At 47.6% G+C, this 27,124-nt stretch overlaps 1 protein-coding gene across 4 annotated transcripts in view; it reads left to right on the top strand.

Annotated features, from left to right (window-relative positions):
- The window catches only part of DNMT3A (DNA methyltransferase 3 alpha), a 2,439,715-nt gene that overhangs the window by 1,088,576 nt on the left and 1,324,015 nt on the right, over positions 1 to 27,124 (top strand). For all 4 annotated transcript variants that reach the window (XM_069605556.1, XM_069605557.1, XM_069605559.1 and 1 more), the window contains one exon: positions 8,175 to 8,387. In XM_069605556.1, the coding sequence (XP_069461657.1) occupies positions 8,175 to 8,387 (213 nt within the window). The remainder of the gene's footprint in view (positions 1 to 8,174; positions 8,388 to 27,124) is intronic.

Below are 27,124 nucleotides of genomic sequence, written 5' to 3'. Positions count from 1 at the left end.
CCATGCCGCATCTGGGTCTGAACCCGGATTGGTAGGTTTGGAGGAGATTGTTGGTGTCAATGGGCCTCATTACGAGTCCGGCATTACAACCCCGGTGACCCGGTAATTCTGGAGGCAGAATTCTGTAAAGCCCCATTCCCATGGAGTCGCATAGGACTCCATGGGGATGGGGACCATGCAAACACTTGTTCCGTCTATGACAGAGTTGGTGTTTCCATGTCCACCTGCAGGCGGGTGGTGTTACTTCCGCCAGGTCAGACCTGGCGGGAGTGACACCTCCTGCCTGCAGGATTCAGAATCAGCTGGCCCGGAAACAGTGGCAGCGGATTTACTGACACCATTGTTTCTGGACCGGCTGACTTGTAATGAGGTCCAATGTGTTGCTGCAGTTGTGCGTCTTCTGCTTTCTAAATGATCTTACTCAGAAAGGGAAAATGGGTGATGGGGCGATGGTTAACTAGGTTGTCTGGATCTAGACTGGGTTTCCTTGGTAGAGGGAGGATTTGTCCTGTTTTTATAGTCGATGGGAAGATGCCTTGAGTTGGGGAGCTGTTGATGATCTCCAGGTAGGGAAGGAGAGCTTCTGCAGAGAGGGTCTTGAGGATGGATGCTGGGAAGATGTCTGTATACGATGTGGCTTTGAGGGAGGCCAGGGTTTCTACCAGGTCCTCTGTCGAGAGTGTCTTGAATGTTGTCCAAGGTGTGTGGAGATTTTGCCAGGAGGTCCATGAGGTGGGTCTGTGGTTGCAGAGCTGGTGTATTTTGTTTGATTGTGAACTTCATGAGGAGGGGTCTAAGCTTGGGAAGGAGAACCCTCGGAGGCCCACTAAAGACATTGTTGAACTTTGGGAAACCAGGCCTAGACTTGAGGCGAATCCTGAGAGGCCTAACAGAAACTGCGTTTTTTGTGTTTGGAACTGGAAGGATCAAAGCTTTGGAAAGGAAACACCCAAAGACATTGAACTCTTTTGACTCCGTGGAAGGTTCCAAGGGCAACCCTGTTGAATTGAACTACTTTGAACTGGCAGAATCACACCTATGGATAAGGTTACTTGAAACCAGCTGTGGTTTACATTTTCTTTTGAATCACCAGTTTTCCTCTAAGAAGATCCTTATCACATTTGATTGAAGAGTGAGGGCAAGCATAGGTTTGGACACATGCTAACTTTGGTTTTGGACTTGTGGACATAAGCGGCCCCTAGAAGCATCACTTGAGGGAATAATCCTCTTAGAGTTGGGGCCAGGTAGGCATTACACCAACCCCACAAAGTCTGATGATAAAGGTTTTCAACTGTTACTTTTGAGTCTGTGTCTCTTGATATCACGCCTGTCTCACAGTACCCTTATCTAGACGACGTGCTAATAGCAGAAGACATGCCACAGCTATGTCAACGGAACCCTCAAGAAACCAACAATCTTCTATTTCAGTTTGGATTCTCGATCAACAAGAAGTCGTCTAGCCTCGTTCCAAGTCAGTTAGTTTCTTGGAGAGCTCATTCGAACAGAAGACGCCCTATTCTTGTCCTCAAAAGAGAGGGTCCAAAACATACTCTTTCAAATTCCACAATATGTAGCCAATCAGATAACCATGTGAAAGGCAATGTGCCTTCTGGGGATGATGGCTTACTGCATTTACCTAGTGACACATGCTCAAATGTGCATGCGTCCAATGCAAGAGTGGCTAGTGAAACAATGGTAGCAGGCAAGCGGTCTGTGGGACAATCTAGTGGTGGTTTCATATCTCCTCTTTCAATCACTGCAGTGGTGGACAAAAGAAAACCTTTTGAAGGGCAAATCATTCACCACCCCTGCTGTCAAGGCCACTCTTTCAGGGTGGGGAGCTTACTTTCTCCATCACACTGCATACGGTGTGTCGACACAACCATTAACAAACAAGCATAACAACCTTCTAGAATTACTAGCAGTGTTCAAAGCTTTACAAGCTTTTCAACAGCAGCTGACAGGGAAGAATGTCCTATTCCTGACAGGCAACACTACAGCCATGTACTATATAAACAAATGGGGGGTCGGTGGGTGAAGCACTCTCCAGGTCTGTCCACACTAGGCCAGAACGTCTGGAATTGGGCACACAAATGCAATATGTTCCTCCTGTCACAATATGTTCCAGGGTAACACAACTGTCTGGCAGACATCCTAAGCAGAAACCTACAACTTCCTTCAGAGCACGAATGGCACATCACACAGACATTCTACACAGCGTCTTCAAAGACTGGGCCATCCAAACATAGATCTTGTTAAAACACAAGAGAACGCACAATGGTAAGACTATGCATCCAGATATTTCCAGACAGAAAACAAAGGGAACGCACTGTGGATAAATCGTTAAGCGATATTTGCTTACGCTAAACCCCTCGTCCCCCAAACTCCACTTCTAAACAAGATAATCCACAAAATGCACCCGGAACATGTCAACATGATCCTTATAGCACCAGTGTGGGCATGTCAAACTTGCTTCTCACACCTTTTGACTATCTTTGCCCACCAGTCGAACTACTGTGCCCTTACCACGTGTTATCCCAACATCAGGAGACAGCACTGCATCCATGTCCACAAACACTGAACTTGTTTCCTGAAGTCATAGAATTTGAACACTTGACCCTGCCCCAAAGATGTTTGGACATTTTAAGAGGCACGTAAGCCCAGTACAAGACACTGCTATTTCAACCAATGGAAATACTTTGTTTTGCAGAACACGCATCATGAACCCCATTAACTGCTCACCTTCACATATAGTTCACTATCTGCTTTATCTACTGGATTCCGCTTTCGTTTTTGATTCACTTAGAGTTCATCTAGCAGCACCTTCAGCATATACCACATCTCAAAGTAAAATGTCATGTTGGAAATGTCCAGTAGTAAAAGCATTTATGGAGGGGCTTAAGAGACTATACCCTCCAATTTCCAATCCTACTCCAGGTTGCAATCTTAATGTTGTCCTTACATGGGATACTCCTTTGCGCCAATGCATAAAGCCAGTCTTAAACATCTCATAAGACTTCTTTTCTTGCTGCTATCACTTCTGTTAGGAGGTTCCGAGAACTGCAAGCTCTTTGTCAAGATCTTTTTATTACTTACTACTTTCTTTCAAATTCCTCAAATTTCTGCGGAAAGAAGCTTCCATGCACCAGACGTCAGGAGGGCACTGATGTATTACCTAGACAAAACAAAAACACTGAGGAAAACATATCAATTCTCTGTTTTCCTTGCTGCAGGAAAAGAAGGGGATCCTGTATCTAAATCGGCTATTTCAAAATGAATTGTAAAATGCATCCAAATCTGTTATTCAATGTCCAAGCGAACATTACCATTCTTGCCCAGAGCACAATTAACTTGAGGACCGGGGCTACTCTAGCTTTCATTGCAAATGTGCCCTTAGATGCTATTTGCAAAGCGCCTATGTGGAGTACATTTCATACCTTCACATAGCATTACTGCTTAGATGCACATTCAAGGGTGGGACAGGTGGTGTGAAGACATCTTTTTGACAATGTGCCTTCCAACAACCTACAACCTACTTCAGCTACTGCTCGCTAGTCTGTGCAAAGCATGTGATTCTAAGTAGATCCACAAGCCTCATAAGGCTTACATTACTTATTGTAATCTTATTTCTAATGCTTGTATATGCTTAGATTCCCATGCGTCCATCCCCCTTGCCCACACTGGAGTTTAAGGTACATCGACATCTTCCATCTTTCCATACCTTTCTGTACTCACGCATACACTTCATGCTCCCTCATGTCATAACAAAGCAATCTGATGGGACCTTGACATGCCATGGGTACAGTACACGTCACACTAGGCATAATATTACAAACACGACCAGTATAAGTCCCTTTTTGAAATTCGAAAACAAGTCATGCAATACTCTGCACCTACTACTAGATCAGCCTATGCAAAGCATGTAAATCTAAGCAGCTAGAAGCATCAGAAACACGATTACGGTAAGTAATGTATGCTATATACACATATCTCGCACACAGTGGGATATCCAGACTAGAGGTGGCTCTTGCACTTTTCCTCAATCTTGATAGAGGTTCTCATCTCATTTTCTGGTTTTGTCCATTTCTCTTTCCACACATCACTTCTAGTCTTACCGTTCTCTCCCTCCGCCCACTAACCACCTTTTGGTCTCCCTTCTTCTCTAAAACTTATTTTCTCCCTCCAAAACATACACTCCAATTGGTTCCACCCTCTCAGACCCAACACCTTTCCTTCACTTTCTCAAAGCATGGCAATGGACTCTTCCAATTATTTCTCCACCTGATTCATCATCCTCGCTGGCCTTTTGGGCCACCTCCTCTATCCCTGACCTCACCATACACTTTTCATTCTCCGTTGAAACTGCTGGCTTTTTATAGCCCACTCTTTTCTGCTTGTGAACTCCCCTTGGTTCCCATAGGTTCCCTGCATCTGTTGCTCCATTTGGCCAATGTCTAGAAAAGCTAAACCTTTGGGGTCCAGGGTGGCCCCTGCAAGTCTTCAAAAAAGCCCTCTAGCCTGGCTCATTTTCCATCCTCCGTTTTCCTGCTATGTGGTCAGAAGGTTTGTTTGCTCTTGGATTTCCTCCTGTCCTGGCAGTCTCTGTTCAAACAGGGATTGGGGTCCAGGCCTTTGTAACACCCTGATAGAAGCAAAGGGTGGTCTACATTTAAAAAGCCCATTTACTTTTAATATTTTTGGTAAAGGTATATTTGGGAAAAACTCACAAGATTTCTTAAAAGGACTTTGGCTAACTACCAAAGCATAGCATTGCACAACACATAGCAATAATATGGTGTAGCATACCAGATAGCGCCACTCAAATAAGATATTGGATTGATAGCGGCCGAAGGGGTATAGGGCACCAGGGATAAGCCAAGCACAGCATGGAGACTTAGAAAAACCCATGAACATTTTGCGACACATACATTCACCCCTCTAACACACGCGTGCACATGCTCCCCAATATCTTCTCCAGACTTGTCACTTCCATATGTGAGGCCTGCTCTGCTCCTCGGCAAGAAAAAGACAGTGTACGTGCATCCCACCTGTATCCTGTAGAGGGTTTTGAACCCTTCTTTGTTTTCCATTAAGCACTCCTCATTTTTATTAATTCTCATGTATGAGCGGAGCATGGTTTCACTCGTGAACTTTAAGTGAGTTAAGGTATATGAATGTCTCATGGTACCATTTAGGGAACATATTTTGAATATCTATCCAGGCCATTGGAGATCTAAAGCGGAGGTCAAGTTTTACTTGTTAAAAATGATATGTTATTGGGATTTGTACCGCCCACTGCTTCTTCTTCCATTGTCACCAGGCGCTCTGGTGTATTTATTATTCTTTTTTTGTTGTTGAAAAAACAGTAGGTGGGTTTAGTTTGTTTTGAGGAGAGGGGAAGGCAAGATTGCAGTGCTTTGTGTTGAGGTTGCAGATTCTAAGTGGCATATTGCTTTTAAATTCTTGGCATTACGGTTGATTGCATTGTGGCGAGAGGTGTTTGGCTTTTGTGGTTAAGGCAGGGAGAGTTTCTTTCTTGTGGTTCAGATAGTCTGAACAAATTGTGGGGAGGGCATTCTCTTAATGTTTTGGCGGTATCTTGTAATATTTCCACGAACACTACGCGTTATATTCTCTGCAGTCAGTTGATTGTTTCGGCGTGTAAAAGTCTACCTTTTAAAAGGTATTATTTCAGCTGCTTGATTTGAACGGTGTTGGAAGGATGACAACCTTCTAAGGTTTAGCTCTGATTAAGAACATCACACCCCCACACACACTCTAGCCTCTCCTAACCTCTTCATAGACTGTAGACCAATGTACTGCTGTAAAGTAGACTACCTTAAGGTCCTGGAAAGTACCGAGACGAAGAACAACATCAGGAACTTAGGTAATCCAAGTATTGGGACGAGGTAGAACACAGGAGCAATGATGAGCAAATACCAAGTAGTAACTGCAGCGGTATAGACTTCCATGGAGGCATGCCTCCTTTTGCGTACTCAAAACCGAGGAAGGACTGCCTGTCGGAGAGAGACACAGAGAAGGCCAGGACGGAGCTGAGAGCAGTCCACTCCCGTAGTCAAGAAGACAACGGGACTCCTTTGCCTGAAGGCTCCCAAACCGTAACGCAAGGCTGGCCGACGGTGAAGCGAATACAAGAGGCAGTGTCCAGACCATTGCTCAAAGGGTTTGGCAGGAGATCCGCAAAGTGAAAGCACCAAAGAATGGAGATGCCCACGCATCACACAGAGTAGAAGGGAGACCTCAGGAAGAACCGTCCACGCATCCCATGAACACAGAAGGTAACGGGAGTGGCGTGGGGACCGGTAGGGGCTGGAAGGTACAGGAGGCAAACGCCCTGTCCAAATGTTACAAACAGGACTATCTTAGTTGTGTCACTTCATGCCAAGCAAGGCAGCCAAGGGGACATAAAAGAAAAGGGAGAGAAATGAGGGTTGAGGTCCCAAACCAAAAAGGTCATACAAGTCCTCCTCTTCGTGGCAGTACTTGGCAGGGAAATGAACCAAGATGGCCAAACCAAAGAAGAGAAACCTGCGTCAAGGACCCAAACCGATAATAGTCCTCTTCCTTGTGGCAGTACTAAGCAGGGAAGTTAAGCAAGTGGGCAAAACCAAAGGAGGAGAGATGGGAGGGTCACTGACCCTCATAACACTCAGAGTTCGGTGTTGCAAGTGTGAAAACTAATGAGGAGAAGACCAGGGAAGGGGAGACATTCCCCCTGGCTGTAAGATATTGTTTTACAGCTATCAGTAGAAGGGAATCATTCTCCTGGTATCTTGGATCAGGAGCAAGGTCCAACAGGCCTGGGGAAGGGAGTCATTCCCCTGTTTTGTTTTTGAGACTGAGACCAAACATCAGGAGAAGGGAGGCATTCTTCTGGCCCACCAGAGAAAGTAAATATTGTTGGGAACGTTGTGACCTGGGGAAGGGAGTCAGTCCCCCAGGTTGTTTGAGACTGGATGTCAGAAGAAGGGAGGTATTCTCCTGGGATCAGAACAATACCGCTTTATTCCTTAGTTTATAGTGTCAGGGCCAGAAATAGGGTTTTCTTGACACAGGACGGTGGTCACTTTTACTTTAACAGATATCTTGACGGTCAACTTGGATCTTTAGTTGAGGCAGGGAAACCACTCTTAGGAATAGGAAAAGATAGGTTTTCTCTTGCTTCATTTGTTAATAAGTCTATAGCCCCAAACATGCCACCTTTGTGTCAAAGTCCTCCTTCTGCACCCTTGCAGTACCATACAGTGTCCATGAACTTTGTCGGTCTGTTATAATAAAAAAAAATGACATTTTCATGCAATATGCTTTTAAAGCTCTACAGTTTAATTTATTTCAGCTATGTGGCAAGCGCATCCACAGAATTCTGCAGACATCACTCTATTTTGGGTTCCCTGTCAATGCATGAATGTGAAAAATTTTAGTGTTTGGGGGCATTCTGTCCAAAACGACTACTTTTGACATTCTTGCTGTGTTGATAGCTGTTGCTCGCTCTCTCTGGGTCGGTTTTCTCAAATGTGGCATATGTCAGCAGTGTACGAAGTTGCAGTATGGCAGGGTTACAAATTTCAAGTTGCAAACCACTAGCCAGGCATAAGTCACTTGCCGCTTTAATTCCACACATACGCATAGCACACCATTTCTATGGGAAGAGATCTGAGGCTAGTGATGTGATTGGAAGCATTGATGGCAGGATGCTGACTGTGCCCCTCGGTGCATTTGGTATGTTGCAGTGGTCATGAAGGACATTTGGTCGTGTGAACTCTCTTCTGAATATTTGGGAGACTACACCAAATGTGATTAATGGCAGGTGGGATAGGACAGATTCAATTATCACCAGGCACAATCTGTGACTTGCATCATAGTCCTGCCTTCTGAAATTGGGATGGCTCCACTTGCCAGTGAGAAACTTAAATAATAACTTGTTTATACCAAACTCAAAATGCAGTGCTTTTTTCCATGTAGACATCCATAGATCCCGAAATCATTGTAAAGCCTTGCACATACATATGCCTTTGTCTCCCGATGTTTGCATAAAAAAAGTTTGTTTTTAAGTAGAAACCTTGTTTGTTGCGCTCTCAGTGCCTGTTGCGCTACACTGTTTTCCTAGAAATTCAACTGTGGCTCACATGTGGCTTTCCTTCATCTGAAAACAGGCTGAGAAGAAACAGAAGCTTGTTTCCGTTATGAATGAAATGGAAGAAGACCTTGGAGGTGATCATCAGAAAGAGGAGGAGTCAAGCCCACCTGCATCACAGGAACCCTCAGACCCTGTTTCCCCCAGTGTGGCTGTCACCCCTGAGCCAGTGGTAGCCGATGCTGTGGATAAGACTGTCTCCAAGGCGATGGACGATGAAGCAGAGTATGAGGTCAGGCTACTTCTTGTTTTTTTTTTTAACACTAGCTAGACAGATACAATGATTATGAATGTTACATGACAGTACATACTGCGGCTAACACAGATTCACCACCACAACAGTAATCCAACTGAAAATGTTTCAGAATGTTCCAAGGTTTTCCAAAAGTTCTATTACCTGACCCCCGAGAGTGAGTAAATGGTTAATACAAATCTAATCAGTAATTTGAATAGTTCATTCCCCAGTTTGGTAGCAGTTTACAAATGCATCAGATTTGCAGATGAACAAGAACAAAGGGCCTCAGAGATTGGATGTTAATGGCATTGGTGGGGGTGAGCGGGATTGGTGCTGTAATAGAAGTTAACAATTGGGGTACTAAATGCGACATTTGGAAAAAACAACTATGTGGATAGTGGCAGAGTGCAAATGAAGGTTGCTGTATAATCACTGTGACAAAAGTAAAAGGATGCTGTGGAAAGTTGGGGGAGATGTGAGCTAAGGAAGAAAAACATGCAAAATTCATTTTTGCATTTGTGGGTGAAGATTAGGATTTTGTTTTGTATTTATTTAGTTCAAGATCACTATCCACTGCAAAAATCTCAAGGGGTAAACCAGCGCTGAAGACCTATAGAGCCTAAATAGCTCTATGGTGCTCGTTTACCCCTTTTCAGCTGTTCTATGGTCATCCATCACTCATTATTTACTGCAAACACACTGCCATATGAATGGGAAAATCTCTATTGTAGCTGAATTTGAATATTTGGGTGTGGTAATTGTGATGAATCCCACGGATGTCAACACTCCTTTGCCTGGGATGACCTTCCCCTATGTGGCCAGGGGACGGCAGCCCGCTACCTGATACTATGCCTGGGGCGGCTATAGGAGGGATGACCACCTGGGGGGAGCTGACTCGCAGGGAGACCCGATGACATCAGTAGAAGAAATCATATACCCTCCTTTTTCCTTAAAGAATAGTTCCACCGCTCCCCAAGGCTTGATGTCATGCAGCAATCCTCACTCCTACACTCTTGTGTAGAGTTGGTGTATTTAAGCTCCACATTCCCACAAGAGAGTATATGCGAACCACTGGGAATCGGAGGAGACTGGGAGTAGCTTGGTATCCATTCCCTCTGAGTGATCTGAAATCTAATTTGTCTTTTAAAACTGCTAAAGATGTTACTTCAAACTCACCATACAAATTATCTCAAGTTGGTTATGCGAAACAACTGACAATACTTCTTTAGACTCTGCCTAGAAGTTGTTGCAAACTGACTTTTTTATTGATTTTCAACATACAACCGCATAACATAAACAATGTATAACAATTCATTCTCCTTCACAATTCATTGCTTTCTATTTCACAATTGCTCTTTTGATATCGTAAATTGATCAAATATTCCTGAATACATTAAACAGCGATAATTGATTGAGAGGATTAATTCTAGAGCAGGAATTCCAAGGCAAAGGAGTACAACCAGGAGAAGGAATAAGAGGAGAAGAGAGAAAAGGAGAAAAGAAAAAAAAGAAATCAGATCAACACGCCATCAATTCATAAAGTCGACACCAAGTTTCAGGGATTCATAAAGTGCTTCATAAGTTGCGGGCGAAAGAACATCTGTTCTCTTTCTGAAAGATAGTCCAGGAATGGGCTCCAGATTTTTTTGAACTTCAGGAGTTTCCCCTCGAGCATGGCTGTAAGTTCCTCCAGGCCTAGCAATTCCCAGACCTTTATCCACCAATATGGTATCTGCAGTCCCTCCACCGGTTTCCAAAACCGGGCTCTTGTGATTTGGGCAGCAATAAGTAGTTGTGAGATCAGAGCCGCCTTATGCCCCGTCATTGGGAAGGACCCATCCTCCGGCGCATCTCCTAACACCAGCACTCTTGGATCCATGGGGAGCAGAGAGCCCGTAAACTCTTTAATTTTAGACCTCACCTCCAGCCAGAATGTTTGAATAATTGGGCAATGCCACCACATGTGAGCTAAATCCCCCCGGTCTCCACATCCATGCCAACATGTATCTGGGTGTTCTGGATTCATTGCATGGGGCCTACTTGGAGATAAATACCACCTAAAAGATACTTTAATGGCGTTCTCCTTCACTATGGTACAACGTGAACTCCCCTGGGCCCGGTTCCAGATCCATTGCCAGGACTCTTCTGAAATTTCAAAGCCCAGTTCCCTCTCCCAAGCCTGCATTTAAGGGAGTTTCTCCTCCATTGAGGCTTTCTCTAGAAGCTTATAACAATTGGCTATTTTATGGGATTGCTGCCCCTTTGGGATCGTAAGTTCCAAACCACGGAACTCTCGAAGCGGCTTGATGGGTGCCCTTATTGGTTAGCCAATGCCATAGTTGAGTATACCTAAAGCGTTCTACCTCTGAGACCCCGAACCTTTCCTTACACTCTTGGAAAGTCAAGGGTAACTGACCTACATATAAATTCTTCAGTCTCAGGGGTTTCTCTTGACTCCAATTTTGATATGACTTGGCACATATACCCGGGGTGAATGCAGGATTTTGGGTGATGGGGATAGTGCGCCTAACACTGCCACAATACCCCTCTGTGAGCATGACCTGTCCCAACTTCGGGCGTGGCTAGAGTAGTGGTAAGCAACTCGCTCCGGTAACTCTGAGCCTCCTTGGGAAGAAAAGGGAAGGGAGCCAGGGGAAACGATGCTACCGCCTGTTCAATCTCTTGCCGTTTAGGAGGATCTGCTGAGTTTCCCCAAGGGAGCATCGCTGTCACTTGGGTTGCCCTAAAGTAACGCAACACCGAAGGTATGCCTAATCCGCCTGCCAGTTTCCCTCTTGTAAGAAGTTTGCAAGGGACTCTTGGCTTTTTTCCTTTCCAGATGAACTGGCCTATCTTTTTTTGCATGGCTATGAGTTCATTTTCAGGGATGAGTATTGGCAAGGAATGAAAAGCGTAAAGGAGTTACGGGAGGAGAGACATTTTGACCACACTGACTCGGCCTAGCCATGAGATCTCCTGAGAGTCCCAACGATGGAGCCCTTTTGCCTCCTTAAACAAGGTGGGGATATTCGCCTTGTAGAGGCCCGCATAACTCGGGGTCAGTTTTATTCCAAGATAGGTAGAACGCTTGACTGGATAGCGCAGCACAACTGTCCACTCATCACAGGAAACACTCCCACCCCATGGTCTGACCACCACATCGTCACTTTTAGCATCCTCACCACTTGCTCCCCAGCTACCCCTTCACCCCAACCTCTCCCTCCCTGCCTCGCCAGAAGCTCCCGCCAACTCACCAAGGAGAGATTACTACCCTTCCTCCAAGGTCCAGCCTTCAGACCACCTTTCTCTTCAGACCCTGAAACACTCGCATCAACTTATGACACGGCCATCAAAGCAGCTATCAACGCCATTGCCCCGCTCAAACCTCGCAAATCCAAACCCACTACCCACTCCAACTCCTGGTTCTCACCCGACCTCCTCTCACTCCGCAGCGAAAAAAAAGCCGCACTCACACAGTGGCAAAAGTCCCATTCCGAAAAAGATAAGACAGTCTTTAAATCCCTCTCCACCAAATACAAAAAGGCAATCACCCAAGCCAAGGCCAAATCCTTTGAATCCAGAATCTCGGAAGCCCAATCTAGCACTAAAGAAATATTTGCCATTTTTAGAGAGCTCGAGACACCCACTCCCGCCCCCCAGAATTTCACCAAAGACAAAGACTGGTGTGACGAAATACAAAAGACCATGCAATCCAAACTTAGCCTCCTCAAAAACAAAATACTAGCCACTAAACAAGCCCTTCCGAACAAGCACATCCCAGTCCCACCGCCTGTCCCTGATCCCCCCCCCCTTACCCTTCTCCTTCAAACCCATTCAGGAAGAAGACATCATCAACATAATGAGGAACATCAAACCTTCTAACTGCAAAGGTGATGCATGCCCAGCATCCATTATCAAAGACTGCACGGAAACACTAGCTCCCTTCCTAACAGCCTTTGTAAATGCCTCCTTTTCCACAGGGAAAGTCCCTGCCTCCCTCAAGGAAGCGTGGGTCCGCCCTCTTCTAAAAAAGCCATCGCTCGATCCCACCTCCCCCAACAACTACAGACCCATCACCACTGTCCCCTTCCTCCTTAAAATACTGGACAAAGCAGCCTACCTGCTGGTCCAACACTTCATTGAAGAGAACAAACTCCTTGGACTCCGACAATCTGGCTTCCGCCCCAGACACAGAACTGAAACAGCCCTACTGAACCTGAAAAATCAGATGGACGATGCAAGAGACATGGGTAAACCAGCTCTTCTCCTACTCCTCGACCTCTCAGCGGCATTTGATCTCGTTGATCATAGCGTCCTATGCCACCATCTCGACAAAACCGCCAAATTCTCCCCTGAAGCCACAGCGTGGATCACCTCCTTCCTACAAGACAGAACCATGCAAGTTTTCTCGGACCTGGCTGCAGCTTCACCAACCATCATACTCTGCGGGGTGCCCCAAGGCTCCTACCTCTCCCCCACGCTATACAACATCTTTACAATCCCCCTCTTCCTCATCCTCGACGCCATGGGCATCTCCTACAAAAACTACGCCGACGACACACAGATCCTCCTCACTCTCACAGGTAACTATACCACTGACTCCCTGACCCTCAACAACCTCTACAACACCATCCAAGCCTGGATGGCAGATAACGGCCTATGCCTCCGCTCCGACAAGACGGAACTCCTCCTGGTAGGTTCTCCCGACACCCTAAAAAACCTAAATGCCCAATTCAGCCACTTCACCATTGACTCCATTAAAACTCAAGTTTCCGACTCTGTCAAAACTCTGGGAGTCTACCTGGATTCCAGCCTATCAATGGACAGACAAATCAACGCAATTGCCTCTGCAGCTGCATATCACGCCAAACTTATCAATGCAGTCAGACCCTTTCTCTCCAAAGAAAACTACACCAACATAGCCAGAGCCATCACCGGCTCTAGGCTAGACTACTGTAACGTACTCTTCCTAGGAACCGCCAATAAAAACTTAGAGAGATTACAAGTAATACAGAACAATGCACTCCGGGCAGCCCAAGGCATTGCAAAAAGAGAATACATCTCGGAGGCCAGAAAACTAGCCCACTGGCTCCCAATAAAAGAAAGGATCTTATTCAAAGCTCTTAGACTGACCCACAAGTGCATCCACCTCACTGATACACCTCGTCTCCTCCACCAGGCCAACCAGATCGCCGTATACCAACATGCTCTCGGTGCCACGAGTAAAAAAAGCAAAAGCGGGCGGATCCAGCTTCCCTTATCTCGCGCCCTCTCACTGGAATGCCCTACCACCCAATATCCGTGGCGAGGCCTCCCTCACCACCTTCCGCAAAACGTTGAAGACCACCCTCTTCACTTAAGGCCAGACACACCAGCACGAATACCTCCATGTATCATGTATTATACGACCAAAGCGATATATGTAACATTCACAATGTGTCAACAACTTCTACCATGCCTGTAACATGTAACTAAGTTTAATGCAAGTAACAGCGCCTCAATGCCCCTGGGCTGCTTGCGCACTATATAAATGTAAATAAATAAATTAAAAAAAATACGGGATATCGGTAGAGGACCTTGGAATGTGTGATGCTGCTAGTACTCCCTCTAGTCTAGTGGGATCTTCAGTTAAGACCAGTCCCATAGATTTAGTTGGGTTCACCTTAAAACCAGAGATCGAGGCAAACCGGGTTAGGTCTATTAGGGGCGGAATAGAGCTAGGGACATTGTTTAAAAAGCAGAGCAGATCGTCCGCGTATAACGCTACTTTGACATTGCCCCCCCCACTTCAAAGCCTAAGATGTCAGGATGATGTCTAATTTGTTGTGCCAGGGCTTCCAGAGCCAAGATTAAGGGCGAGGGAGGGCAGCCCTGTCTAGTGCCTTTGCCTAAAACGATCAATGGGGTCCAATTTCTGTTCATTTTGACCTTGGTCGAAGGAATTTGGAAGCTTGAGAGTAGTCATTTTGAAAACCCCGGGCCTGTCATGATTCCTGCCCCTCATGTCCCCAGCCCTCCAAGATGTCAGGCTGGAGCCAGGCCACAATCACCTACATGGCCCTCAACGGCCTCTCCATCCCGCCAAAGACCCACTTGGAGTCAGACTTGGCGCTTGTGGCACCAGACTCACTCACTCCCTCCCATAGAATAGCATTGGGGATTGGACTTGTAGAGCATTGATGGGGACAAGATGGATGCCCCCACATATTTCGGTTCCCAGAACTTCATGTGCGGTCTAGTCTTTTGGGTGTGGTTCAGCCCAGAGGCACCTGGGATACCCAGAGGCTATTTAAGCCACACCCAGGCTGAGAAACATGCTTTGCATTTTCTGCACCTGCAGCGTGACACTCGCCGTGTTCGGATCGGTCTCCAGTAGGCCTGCATCTTTCTTCTGCGCTCATCTCCTGCAAGAACAAGAACACTGTTAGGAACAGCCTTACCTTGCGGCTCTTCTGGCCATCAGTCATCGCTCCTTCTGTTCTGCGGGCATCTTCGGCGGTGTCATTCCCATCCCGGCACGCCTCTTCCTAAGGGAAAGGAACAGAAAAAAGGCATTAGTAAGCATTCTGCAAATCTATGCTTATTTTTAAATACTGTACAAGCTTCAAACGCTTACCTGAATCCCAGCCACTCTGGGGGAACTCTGTCTCCGGAACTTCTCATCCATCTGCAAGAGGGAAAAGAGACTCCAGGTTAGCGTGGAAACATCTATAGACGCTGCATACCATGCTTACCCACCGCATTTGTTCTTCATAACCGGCATCCACGCTGAAAACATTGCAGCACCTAAAAGACACAGAAAATAACTCTGTTCAATGCAAATACGAAAGGGGTGCATCGCGCTCTCACTCACCTTCAGCGCTACTCCTCTCAGCAGCACGCTGCCATCCCCGGACGCCGTCCATCATCTAAGGAAGGAAAGGAACGAAGTTAGAGAACTGTTCAAAAGACTCATTATACTTACCTGTCGGACTCTTGCCAATGAAGTAACTAGGCAGCAACGAGCCCGCATCAATCAACGCGCCCCTGCGCTGAAGGCAGGACGGAGAGCACACTATCCAAGAAAACAAGGTGAGCTGTGGATCAAAGGGAAGGGTTGGACCCCGGGGAAGAAGGGGTTCAAGCACACAGAGACAATAGGGAGTTAAACTCTACCATTCCTGTGTTTCAGGGTCAGTCTCCAGTCGAATAGCCTCCAGGAAAGGGTTCGAGGTCGTAAGAGTGACGTCCCTGTGGATAACAGGTGAGCGTTACAGGGCCAAATCCAAATCCTTCTAACACCACTTCTAGATATCCCCAGGACATGCTGTCAAACACCCTATGAGCATCTAAAGATAGTAAGGACAGTCTCCCCGGAATTTTAGGGCAAGGGCAATCAGATCTATAGCACAACGAATATTATCGTATGTTGAACGGTTGCGAATGAATCCTGTTTAGTCGTTCTTTATCAAAGATGGGAGGATCACTCCTAATCGCCCCGCAATTATTTTACCCATCAATTTTGCATCTGTATTTAACAGCGCAATTGGCCTATAAGAGGCGCAATCTGTAGGGATCTTCCCAGGCTTTAACAGCAGCGTCGTGGCCGATTCGGCCATTGATTTAGTCACCATGCCCGTGTTTCTGTAACATTGAAGAGTTTTGTTAGATGAGGGGAAAGCGCTGTTCTAAAGGTTACCCAGAGGAATGAACCGAATAGCTGCATCCGTCTCTTCTGGTGAAATTGGCTCTTCCAACAGCTCATGGAGCTCCGGTGAAATCTGCGGCAGATGTGCCTCTTGTATAAAGTCACGGGCAAGTTGTGGGTCTGTGGTATGAGAAGCTGAGTGTTCCCTAAAAAAACTTTGCGACTACTTGAAGTTTCTCTAAGTCAGAGTAAACCCACCTCCCGTCTGTATCTATTAGGGAGTCTATATGGTTACGTTTCACCTGTTTTTTAAGTTTAGCTGCAAGTAGCCGGTTGGCCTTATTTACTTTTGAGTAGTAGTGCTGTTTAATGCGTATTAAGCCATAGGCCGCCCGACTCATATGATGAGCTTCGAGAGCTTTTTGAGCCACCTGCACATCCCCAAGTGCTCGTCGGGAGGCCCTGTTTTTATGTGCATCTTCTCTCTTGAAGTTCTAATTCCAATTGAGCTTGAATTTGTCTTCTGGCTCTCCCCCTTTCTATTGTATTAGCTATAATTTGGCCCCGGATTACAGCTTTCGTCGCATCTCATACTACAGTATAGTCCATCCTCTCGTTATCGTTGTCGGCGAAATAGTGGGTTATAATGTCTGAAATACAGGAGCAGAATTTCGAATCTCCCAAAAGGAGTTCATTCAGTCGCCATATACATGTGGCTCTGGAGTTCCGACAAATGGAGCCATTGTTACCAGCACAGGGGCGTGATCTGACGAGACCTTCGGGATGATCTCTATGCCAAATGTTTGGGGGATAAGATTGTCTGAAAGAAAAAACATATCTAGCCTAGAAAACGCCCTATGCACTGCAGAAAAGAAAGTGTAATCCCGCTCTCCCTGGTGAAAGAATCGCCAAGCTTCTATCGGCGAGTGCTCCCGGAGAAGTGTACTGAGTGCTAAGAAAGCTTTTTTATCTGCTGAGGTTGGGGGGGCAACGATTTATCCTGTAACGGGTTGATCACTGCGTTGAAATCCCCTCACATTATGACGTCCCCTTCGACTTGCTCATGCAAGATCTTGGACATGGAGTCGAAAAACAAATTCTGTCGGGTGTTGGGTGCATATAACAATACCAGGGTCACCTTCCTTCCTTGTAGCGTGGCTACTACTAAAATATATCTCCCTTCCTTGTCTTGTAGCGCCTTATGGACTTTCAGTCAAACCCCCTTTCGAACCAGAATGGCTACTCTCATCTCTTTAGCCCTAAGGAGGCACAAAATTTGATGGCATAGGGTTTATCATTGAGTCGAAATTCATCAGCGGGTAAGAGATGAGTTTCTTGGAGAAACAGTAAGGTGTGGTCGAGCGTGGCCAATCGATGAAAAAGATCCTTCCGCTTTAGTGGGGAATTTAAACCCTGCACATTCAGGGTAGGGCAAGTTCCATTCAGAATAGCCATGCTGGTGACCACTTGTTCTATTTTGCGTATATAACCCAGGTGATTTCCCGCATAATATTCTACCCAAGAAGTTCTCCTATTCTTTCCCCGTTGCCCAGAAAACATGCCACTAGTTTCAGTGAAACCTCCGGAGCACATCCCGCCACCCCCCCTGGATGAGCCATGCTGCCATATGAAATATAATTTCGAAGGGATTGTGTCCTCCGACGTATTCCTTATCTTCGATGTCCCTCGACGGCCTCCGCATCAGCGCCGACGTCACCATGCCCATAAATAGCCATGCACTGCATCCGTTGCTCAGTTCCGTTTTTCCGCGCTTCGTGGGGCCTCGGAACGTCGTTGCTCAGTTCAGTCAGGTTAACTATCTATTTCTACTCGAATATACCTTATCGTTCTCGATGGCTTCTTCATCAGAACCGACAACACCGCGATCCGGCTTCAAGAAATGTCGAGACTGCGGTAAAGAAATGTCAGTAACGGATCCACACAGGGTCTGCTTATGGTGCTTGGGATCCGAGCACCATTGTGAGGAGTGTGAGGACTGCATGTCCATGACGGCGAAAGCCTTGAAGGAGCGCAAGGGGAAGCTCGAGAGAGGTAAGTCAGCCAAAACTACCTCGAAAGTTTCGCCGGCTGAGTTGAGGCATTCGTCTCCTCGCCGTCAAAAACATTCCCATTTTAGATCACAAAGTTCAAGACACTCAAAAAAGAGAAGTCGAAGGTCCCATTCCTCGTCTTCTGTGTCCCCAGAAAGAGTCTCCTGTCCCACCAAACACGGTTCTCAAGCTGAGTGGGAGGAATTCGGAAAGAAAATGTTAAGCGTCTTCGAGAACGCGGCCTCGACCCCCTCGAAGAGAGCTGAGGCTGATACCCCGGGTGAAAAACCCGGCGAAACATTCCACCCGAGAGCGCCATGAGCCATTGGGTCAGAAGGCACCGTCTTTGACACCGTCGTCGAAGATTCCTTCGATGCACGGATCGGCACCATCGGCGCCATTGTGGAAGGGTTCCTCGACGCATCGGTCGATCGACTCGACGCCATCGTCGACGCCGATGAAAGAGAGGACCAAGGCCAGCCCACAGCCAACAGTGATTTCAAGGGCCTCTGGCATGACACCGAGACCGTCGTCGATGCCCTCGAGTAGGATCCCGATCCTCTCGAGTTCTTCGAGACCCCTTCCAGTTTTTTTGACGCCGTTTTCGGCACCTTCGAAGCCTGTTACATCGGCGTCGACGACATCGACGTTTTCTCGTCCAATAACGAGTTTGGCTCCTTCTGCCTTAGAAATGGGTTTTACTCCATTTCAGAGGTCAGAATACCCTGGACTTTCTTCAATTTATGAAGAAGGGGAAGATTGTGACCAGGAAACATTTGGATTACAGAGGACCACACTGCCTACTGCAGAGGATTTCACCTCCGAGGAAAGAAGGCTGAAGGAACTACAGGAGTCACTACACGAGGCAAGTGGGCTGGACACTTCCCCAGAAGTGGAATTTATTAAGCCAGACCCAGGGGAACATGCCGAAACACCATATAGAACCCTGATGGCAAGAATAATTGAGTTTATGGGTAGGTCTGCGCCTTCACCTGTTTTTCAACAGGATGACCTAACAGATATATTGGACAAAGGCCCACAGGAGGACCCGGTGGTCCCCTTCCATGCAGCCTTACAAAGAAAAATTGCATCTAATTGGGAAACTCCCGAAGTTATCCCTGCATTCAATAAAAGATTGTCAACCAAGTATAGGGTAGTGGCTGCTGACCCTGAATACCTGTCAAAACACCCAACCCCAGAGAGCCTGGTGGTTCAAGTGGCAACTTCATCTAGCAGTAGGACCGCTTACCCTACTGTCCCACAGGATAGAGATGACAAGAGGTACGACTCTATGGCAAAGAAAGTCTTCTCTGCCTGTAGTATGGCATTGAAGTCCATCAACGCCACCTGTACGCTCGCCAGGTTCAGTCACACACTATGGGAGTGTGCTTCATCAGCGGCTGACTGCATACCCGAAAGAGAGGAAAAGGAAGCCTTCCTTAACATTATTAAAGATGGCAAAGATGCCATGTGCAAATCACTTCAAACTGGCATCGATTCCGCTATCAGTATCAGCAGGGCCATGGCGGCAAGTACAACAATCCGCAGGCATGAGTGTTTGCGAAAGTCGGGCTTTGCCCCTGATGTACAGGCCAGACTTTTGAATATGCCCTTTGACGGCTCTTCATTATTCGGGAAAAAGGCTGATGACAGTCTGGAAAAGTTGCAGACTTCTAAAGCAGCAGCAAAATCCTTAGGAGCTGCTATCCTCCAGACTATTTTTCGCCCCTCAGGAACCTCTGGGAGAGGAAAGTCCTTTCGCTATTATTCTGCATTCGGGAAAGGCAGACGACAGCCGGCTCAAAGAGGCCAAAGGAGATCCACCCGAGGTGGATGGGTCAAAGGTACTAAGACTGCAGCAGCAGGTGCCTCTTTACCATCGGCATCTGCATCAGCCGCCCCCAAACCACTCTGAGGCCTTCCCACACAATACACCTGTAGGGGGCAGGTTAACTCACCATCTGACGGAATGGCAGGCTATAACGTCAGATGCTTGGGCATTGGAGACAGTTGCCCAAGGTTACTGCCTACCCTTTCTACACATCCCTCCGAGTCATCCACCGGGGAACAGCTCTCTAAAAGTTCCAGATCCGCTCCTCTTGCAGGAAATTATAGACCTGCTAGAGAAAGGTGCCATAGAACCGGTACCTGTAGCGGACAGGAACAAGGGCTGGTACCCCCACCCCCCTACTTTCTCATACCAAAGAACGATGGAGGACTGAGACCCATCCTGGACTTACGAGAATTGAACAAGTTCCTCAGGAAGGACAAGTTCAAGATGGTAACTCTCTCTCGGATCCTTCAGGCCCTCCAGCTCCAGGACTAGCTGGTATCTCTGGACCTTCAGGATGCTTATTTCCATGTGCCAATCCATCTCAAACACAGGAAATACCTGAGGTTCGCAATTGGCGACTCATTATTATCAATTTCGAGTTCTGACATTTGGGCTGACCTCCGCCCCGAGGGTCTTCACCAAGCTGATGTCGGTAGTGGCGGCGAGTCTAAGGAGGGAAGGGATCTATGTCTACCCCTACCTGGACGATTGGCTGATCAGGGCCATATCTTCGGAACAGGCCCAGGCCCAGCTAGATTATGTCTGCCGCTTCCTTCACAGACTGGGCTTCTCCCTCAATTTTAAAGAAGTCACAGATGATACCATCACAGAGTCTCCAGTTCATTGGAGCGGTCCTGGGCACTTTCCTGGGAAAAGCCTCACCACCAGAGGTGAGGGCTCAAGATATTCTACAGATGGTTACCAAGTTTCAAAATGCCCAACGTCTCCCAGCCTTCGACTTTTTGAGGTTGCTAGGCCTCATGGCATCCTGCATCTTCCTTGTGCCAGAGGCTCGCCTGAGAATGAGATCTCTTCAGTGGGCACTGAGAAGTCAGTGGTCACAATTCTCAGGGAGAATGACAGATCTCCTCCAGATTCCGGACAAGGTAGCCCGCAACCTTCAATGGTGGGCCTATCCAGAGAACATCTTGAAAGGAGAACTGTTTTGGCAACCATGGCCAGAGAACAGTAGTCACAGACACCTCACTCACGGGGTGGGGAGCCCATGCCAACGACTTGACCATCGGCGGTCGTTGGTCTCCATCGGAGTCCAGACTACACATCAACCTATTGGAGCTGAGAGCGATCAGACTAGCGCTGAAAGCTTTCCTGCCATCAGTACAGGGGAGAAATGTCCTGATAATGACGGACAACACGGTGGCCATGCACTACCTCAACAAAAGAGGAGGCGTAGGATCACTGCCACTGTGCAGAGAGGCAATGCAGCTCTGGTTTTGGGCAATTCGGGAAGGAATCTATCGGCAGTCCACCTAGCCGGAGAGAAGAACTTGACAGCGGACGCTCTGAGCAGGCAGAGCAGTCTCCCACGAGTGGGAGCTAGCTTAGGAAGTCCTTCAAGAGATCTTCGCCCCTTTGGGGAACCCCTCAGGTGGATCTGTTCGCCACAAGCACCAACAAGAAGTGCGATCTGTTCTGTTCAAGGGAATTTCCCCCCAAGAGGAGCTCTAGGAGATGCGTTTGTAGTGGACTGGGAGTTTCCACTACTTTACGCGTTCCCACCAGTCCCTGTTATTCCTCAAATGATCTGGAGGTTGAGAAGATTCCGGAAAACCATGATCCTAATTGCCCCGGATTGGGCCAGGAGAACGTGGTACCCGGACCTTCTAGATATGTCCATCTGTCCTCCTATCCGTCTTCCACTCAAAGAGAATCTTCTCTCGCAGAAGGGAGGTCAGGTTCTCCATCCAGACACCAGAACCCTCCACCTTCACGCTTGGCTTCTGAAAGGTTGAGGTACAAGGATTGGGATCTCCCTGATGACGTCATGGAGGTGTTGCTTTCGGCCAGAAGACCAGCAACTAAGTCTTTATACCGCTGCCGTTGGAACAAATTTTGCAGCTGGTGTAGGGAACAGAATATCGACCCTTTTTCATGTGGTACACCAACGGTGTTATCGTTTCTACTCTACTTGGCAAACTCGGGCCTTCAAGTGGGCACTGTAAAAGGCTATCTGGCAGCGCTCTCTTATCTTCAAGCGCACTGCGGAGGAACCATTGTATTTCAAAATTCCTCTAGTGGTACAATTTCTCAAGGGACTAACTAATGTTTACCCTCCAAAACCATTCCAGGTTCCCTTATGGGACTTAAATTTAGTCTTAAACTTCTTAATGGGCACTCCATTCGAACCACTTCACTCTTGCGCGCTGAGATTTCTCACGCTTAAAACTGTCCTATTGGTAGCACTAACATCTGCTAGGAGGGTGAGTGAGCTACAAGCTCTCTCCTGTAAACCCCCACATACAATCTTCCACAAGGACAAAGTTGTCCTACAGGTGAAGCCTAATTTCCTCCCAAAGGTGGTTTCTGAATTTCATATTACTCAGAAAATTACCATGCCTTCATTCTACCCTCCTCCCCATCCGGGGAAAGAGGAGGAAAGGCTACATAGGCTGGACCCTAGTCGAGCTCTCAGCTTTTACATCAGCTAGGATCAGGCAAGCAGACCAACTGTTTGTAGGATACTCAGGTCACAAGTTGGGACTACCCATAACAAAACAAACCATCTCCAGGTGGATTATTTTGGCCATCCTGGAATGTTATAGACTAGTAGGGAAAGAGCCACCCCAAAATCTCAGGGCTCATTCAACCAGGGGTATCGCAGCCTCTTCGGCTCTCCAAAGAGGGGTACCGGTCCGGGACATATGTGCGTCTGCCACATGGTCGTCCGCACATACATTCACAAAGTTTTACAATCTGGATTCCTCCACTGCTCAAGAGACCAGATTTGGCAAGGCTGTATTACATTCGGTCCATCCCTAAAGGGATACATAACACTATCACTCCCACCTCCTATTACATGCCACTGCTATGGGAGTCTATCAAAGATAAGGAATACGTCGGAGGACACAATCCCTTCGAAGAACAAGTTACTTCTTAACTGGTGATGTTCTTTCGACGGGATGTTCCTCCGACGTATTCCTTATCGCCCCTCCCAACCATCCCCGCAGTGATAACTTCCCTTGTGGTTGCAGCTTACTCTCCTTCAAGGTCACTAACCAATTCAGGCATGACTTTTCTTATGCTACAAAACGGAACTGAGCAACGGACGCAGCGCGTGGCTATTTATGGGCATGGTGACGTCGGCGCCGATACGGTGATCGTCGAGGGACATCGACTCGGCGGAAGTCGACGAGCAGCGCCCTCTACAGAAAAAATTTCCGAGGCCAGCAAGCTGGAAACGTATTATCAAAGATAAGGAATACGTCGGAGGAACATCCCGTCGAAAGAACGTTACCAGGTAAGAAGTAACTAGTTCTTCTTCCCTGGTGCCAACAATGAAGACCCAATAACATTTCCCGTAAGTTCGAACAGCATTTAACAAAAAACTACAATTGAAAACCCATTAAAAAACTTGACAAACATAAAAAATAAAATCCTGCATAGTTTTTTTTTTTTTTTCTTTTTTTTTTTAAAATTTTTTATTGATTTTTCAACACAACCAACAATACAAACCAAACCGCAGTGCAATTAGCATTATTACATTTTACATTCAACCATCAGTACGCACTGCTTCCCTGATCCCTCCCCCCTCGCGAGCCGGTTTCCATGTCGTTTCCTGTATCTGGCGCACATGAGCGGGCATCGTTATCATCCGATTCTTCCGAATCCACCCCTGTCCCAAATATGCAGGATATCAATGTCTTCCATGCCATCAGAGAGCCCAGTTCCTCCTCCCAAGACATACAACTTGCCTCCTGCCACACCGCTGTCTCAGCCTCCGCCCATTTCTGCAGGTCATTCCACCACACCCCAACCCGTGGCTTGTGACATTTCTTCCAACCCATGGCTATTCTTCGTTTGGCCAGCACATACGCCAAATCTTTTAATTTACTAACATGTTTCTGCTTCCGGGGTCTGGAGAACCCACCCAGCAGACATGCCCAGGCAGTGTCTACAGCAAGCGTGACCCCTCTCTCTTCCAGCTTGCGCGCCACCTCCCTCCAGAACCCCTCAATCACTGGGCACGCCCAGAACATATGCGTCATGTCCGCATTCTCTTCGTCACATTTGGGGCATGCCTGTCTGCCTGCATTCCGGAATTTGTATATCCTCAACGGGGTCATATACGCCCTATGGGTGACATACAACTGTATTTGCTGTAACCTAGCATTTCGAGACACCCTCCCATGATATCCTAGAGCCCGCTCCCACATCTCGTCTCCCATCTGGGTCCCCACCTCGCTCTCCCATTCTGATCGTAGATATGTCAGTTCCTTCCCAACCTTTGACATCACCATCTCATATAGCCTAGAGATTTCATGTCCCCCTTCCGTTGTATCATATATCCCTTCCATAGTAACATTCAGTTCATCTGCCAAGGTAGTCTCAGGCCATAGTTCCCGAATTCTCTTCCCCAATCTATGATATGTGACAAATTGACCTCCATGTAAACCAACCTCCTCGCTAAGTTCTTCAAACCCCTTCATGGCGCCCTCCTGCCACACGTCACCCAATGTCACCAACCCCACCGGCTCCCAGTGGGTCCTGACAATCCCCCTCAGCTGACCATCTACCCCCGCCAGGGCAATTAGTGGCACCTGCGGAGAACGCGGGAGTGGGTCTCCCATCATTTTGCATGCACGTCTCCACATCTTCCACCCCAGCCTCACCATCGCCGGATTCTTCCTCGTGACAGCCTCAGGCAACCAGATAACTTCCTTTAGATAAAACTGGGCACAATCTTGCCCAAACAGTCTAAGTTCTGGGGTCTCTTCGTCGGAAAGCCATTTGGACACAAACTGTAATTGGCTCGCTATATAATAAGCCTCAAAGTTTGGGAGTCTGACTCCCCCCTTTTCATGAAAGTTCTGTAACTTCCAAAGCGCTATTCTGTTTCGAGTACCATGCCACAAAAACTCTCTGCAAACCCCATTTATTTTGGCAAAGAAACTCTTAGGGATCATATATGGGATGTTGCTAAAGTAATGTAGCAGCCTAGGCAGAACCACCATTTTAATCATTGCTCCACGCCCCATCATCGCTAGGGGCAACTTTTTCCAAAAACTCATGCATGCTCGTATTCTCTCAACAGCCATCTCAGTGTTACACTTATGTTCTTTCTCAACCGTGTGGCAGACATCTATCCCCAGGTAACGAAATGTGTCAACTGACCAGGGCACCTGTAACACCGGCAGCCTTTCTATGGGAACGCCCCTATAGTCACCCAACGGGAAGATGCACGATTTCTGGGGGTTAACCGCTATGCCTGACAACCTCGCATACCTCTCCATCACATCCAGGATATGCTGTAAATTCTCTTCCGGATGACTCAAGTACAATAACAAGTCGTCCGCATACAGGGATATCAGATGCTTTTCCCCCCCAACCTCAATACCCACAATGTCATACTGCTGACGCAGGTACAGTGCCAGAGGTTCCAGGGCTAAGATGTACAACATCGGGGACCAGGGACACCCCTGCCTCGTGCCTCTGCTAAGTTGCCATCTCTCGGATATGATTGTGCCCGTCCGGACTCTGGCCAGAGGAGCACTATATAGCAATTCCGCCCATCTGATGTATCCCGGTCCCAGTCCATATTCTCCTAAGGCCGCCAGCAGCCACCCCCAATTAACCGAATCGAAGGCTTTTACAGCGTCCAACGACACTATCGCCATTTCCCCTTCAGTATTGCATCCCATTTCGATCACTCGATGGAGTCGCCTATGATTTTGGGTGATGTTTCTATCCGGGACATACCCCGTTTGGTCCGGGTGAACCAGATTGCTTATCACCCTCCGCAGTCTGTTTGCCAGGACAGCCGTTAGTATCTTGCTGTCCTGATTCAGCATAGATAGTGGCCTGTACGACCCACAGTTATGCCCAGGTTTATTGGGCTTAGGGAGCGGTACGATGACCGCCTCCCTGAGCGATTCCGGCAGCCTCCCCGTCTCAAACGCCTCATTAAGCATGTCAAGCATCGGGGGGAGAACCTCCGCCCCAAAGGTTTTATAAAATTCGCTGGGCAGGCCGTCCGTTCCCGGGGTCTTACAAGTGGGTAACTGCCGGACGACCGCCTCCAACTCTCCCAGTGTTATCGGGGCATCTAGTTCCTCTCTCTCTGCCGTGCTTATCTTGGGCAGCCCTATATCCTGCAGGGTCTCTAACACTTCCTCCCGGTCACCACCGCCTGGATCCGCGTATAATTCCCTGTAGTAATTCACAAATTCCTCATTTACGCCCTCTTGGGTGTCTATCTGCTTTCCATCCTCTCTAGTTATCGTCCTAATCGGGGGTCTCGGAGTTTCCCTTTTATACAACCATGCCAGAAGACGGCCCGTTTTATCTCCTCCCGCGTGTTGTCTCTCAACATACTTTTTGTAATTTAGGTTACAGAGCCTCCCCCAATATTCCGTACACTGCTGTTGTAGTTTAAGCACCAGCTCGTTGTCTGTGTGCTCGCTTTTCAACGCCCGTTCCAGCTCACTTTCTGCTCTCTGTAAATCAGCCAGGACCCCATTCTGCAAGCCTTTCGATTTGGCAATCGCTACCCCTCGTATCACCACCTTAAAAGCCTCCCACAGAGTTCCCGCCGAGTCAACGCTGCCAGTGTTTGTATCGAAATAGCTAACTATTTCTTCCCGCATGTTCTCTCTAAATACATGGTCTTTAAGTGCCTCTGCGCGCAGACGCCACGTCGGTATCCGCGCCCTGGGGCGGCCATATTGCCATCCCACCACCATAGGCGAGTGGTCTGATAGGACCCTCGCTTTATATTCCGCACTAGACACCTCTACCAATACATCTGACGTGGCAAAAAAATAGTCAAGCCTAGTGTGCAACTGCTGTGGGGCCGAGTAGTGGGAGTACTGTCTCTCGTTGGGGTGCCTAGCCCTCCATACATCTTCGAACTCGAAGTCCCGCAGCAGCGCCCGCAGCGCCCGGGCTGCCGGGGCGGGCCTAATCACCTTGTCGTCGGATCTGTCCAACCCCGGGTCCAACACACAGTTAAAATCCCCTCCCCACAACACCGCACTCCCAACAC

The sequence above is a fragment of the Ambystoma mexicanum genome, chromosome 4p, assembly GCF_040938575.1.
Source record: "Ambystoma mexicanum isolate Mex_15411 chromosome 4p, UKY_AmexF1_1, whole genome shotgun sequence".
Taxonomy (NCBI): domain Eukaryota; kingdom Metazoa; phylum Chordata; class Amphibia; order Caudata; family Ambystomatidae; genus Ambystoma; species Ambystoma mexicanum.
The sequence above is the reverse complement of the archived record's forward strand: the minus strand, read 5'-3'. Positions and strand labels throughout refer to the sequence as shown.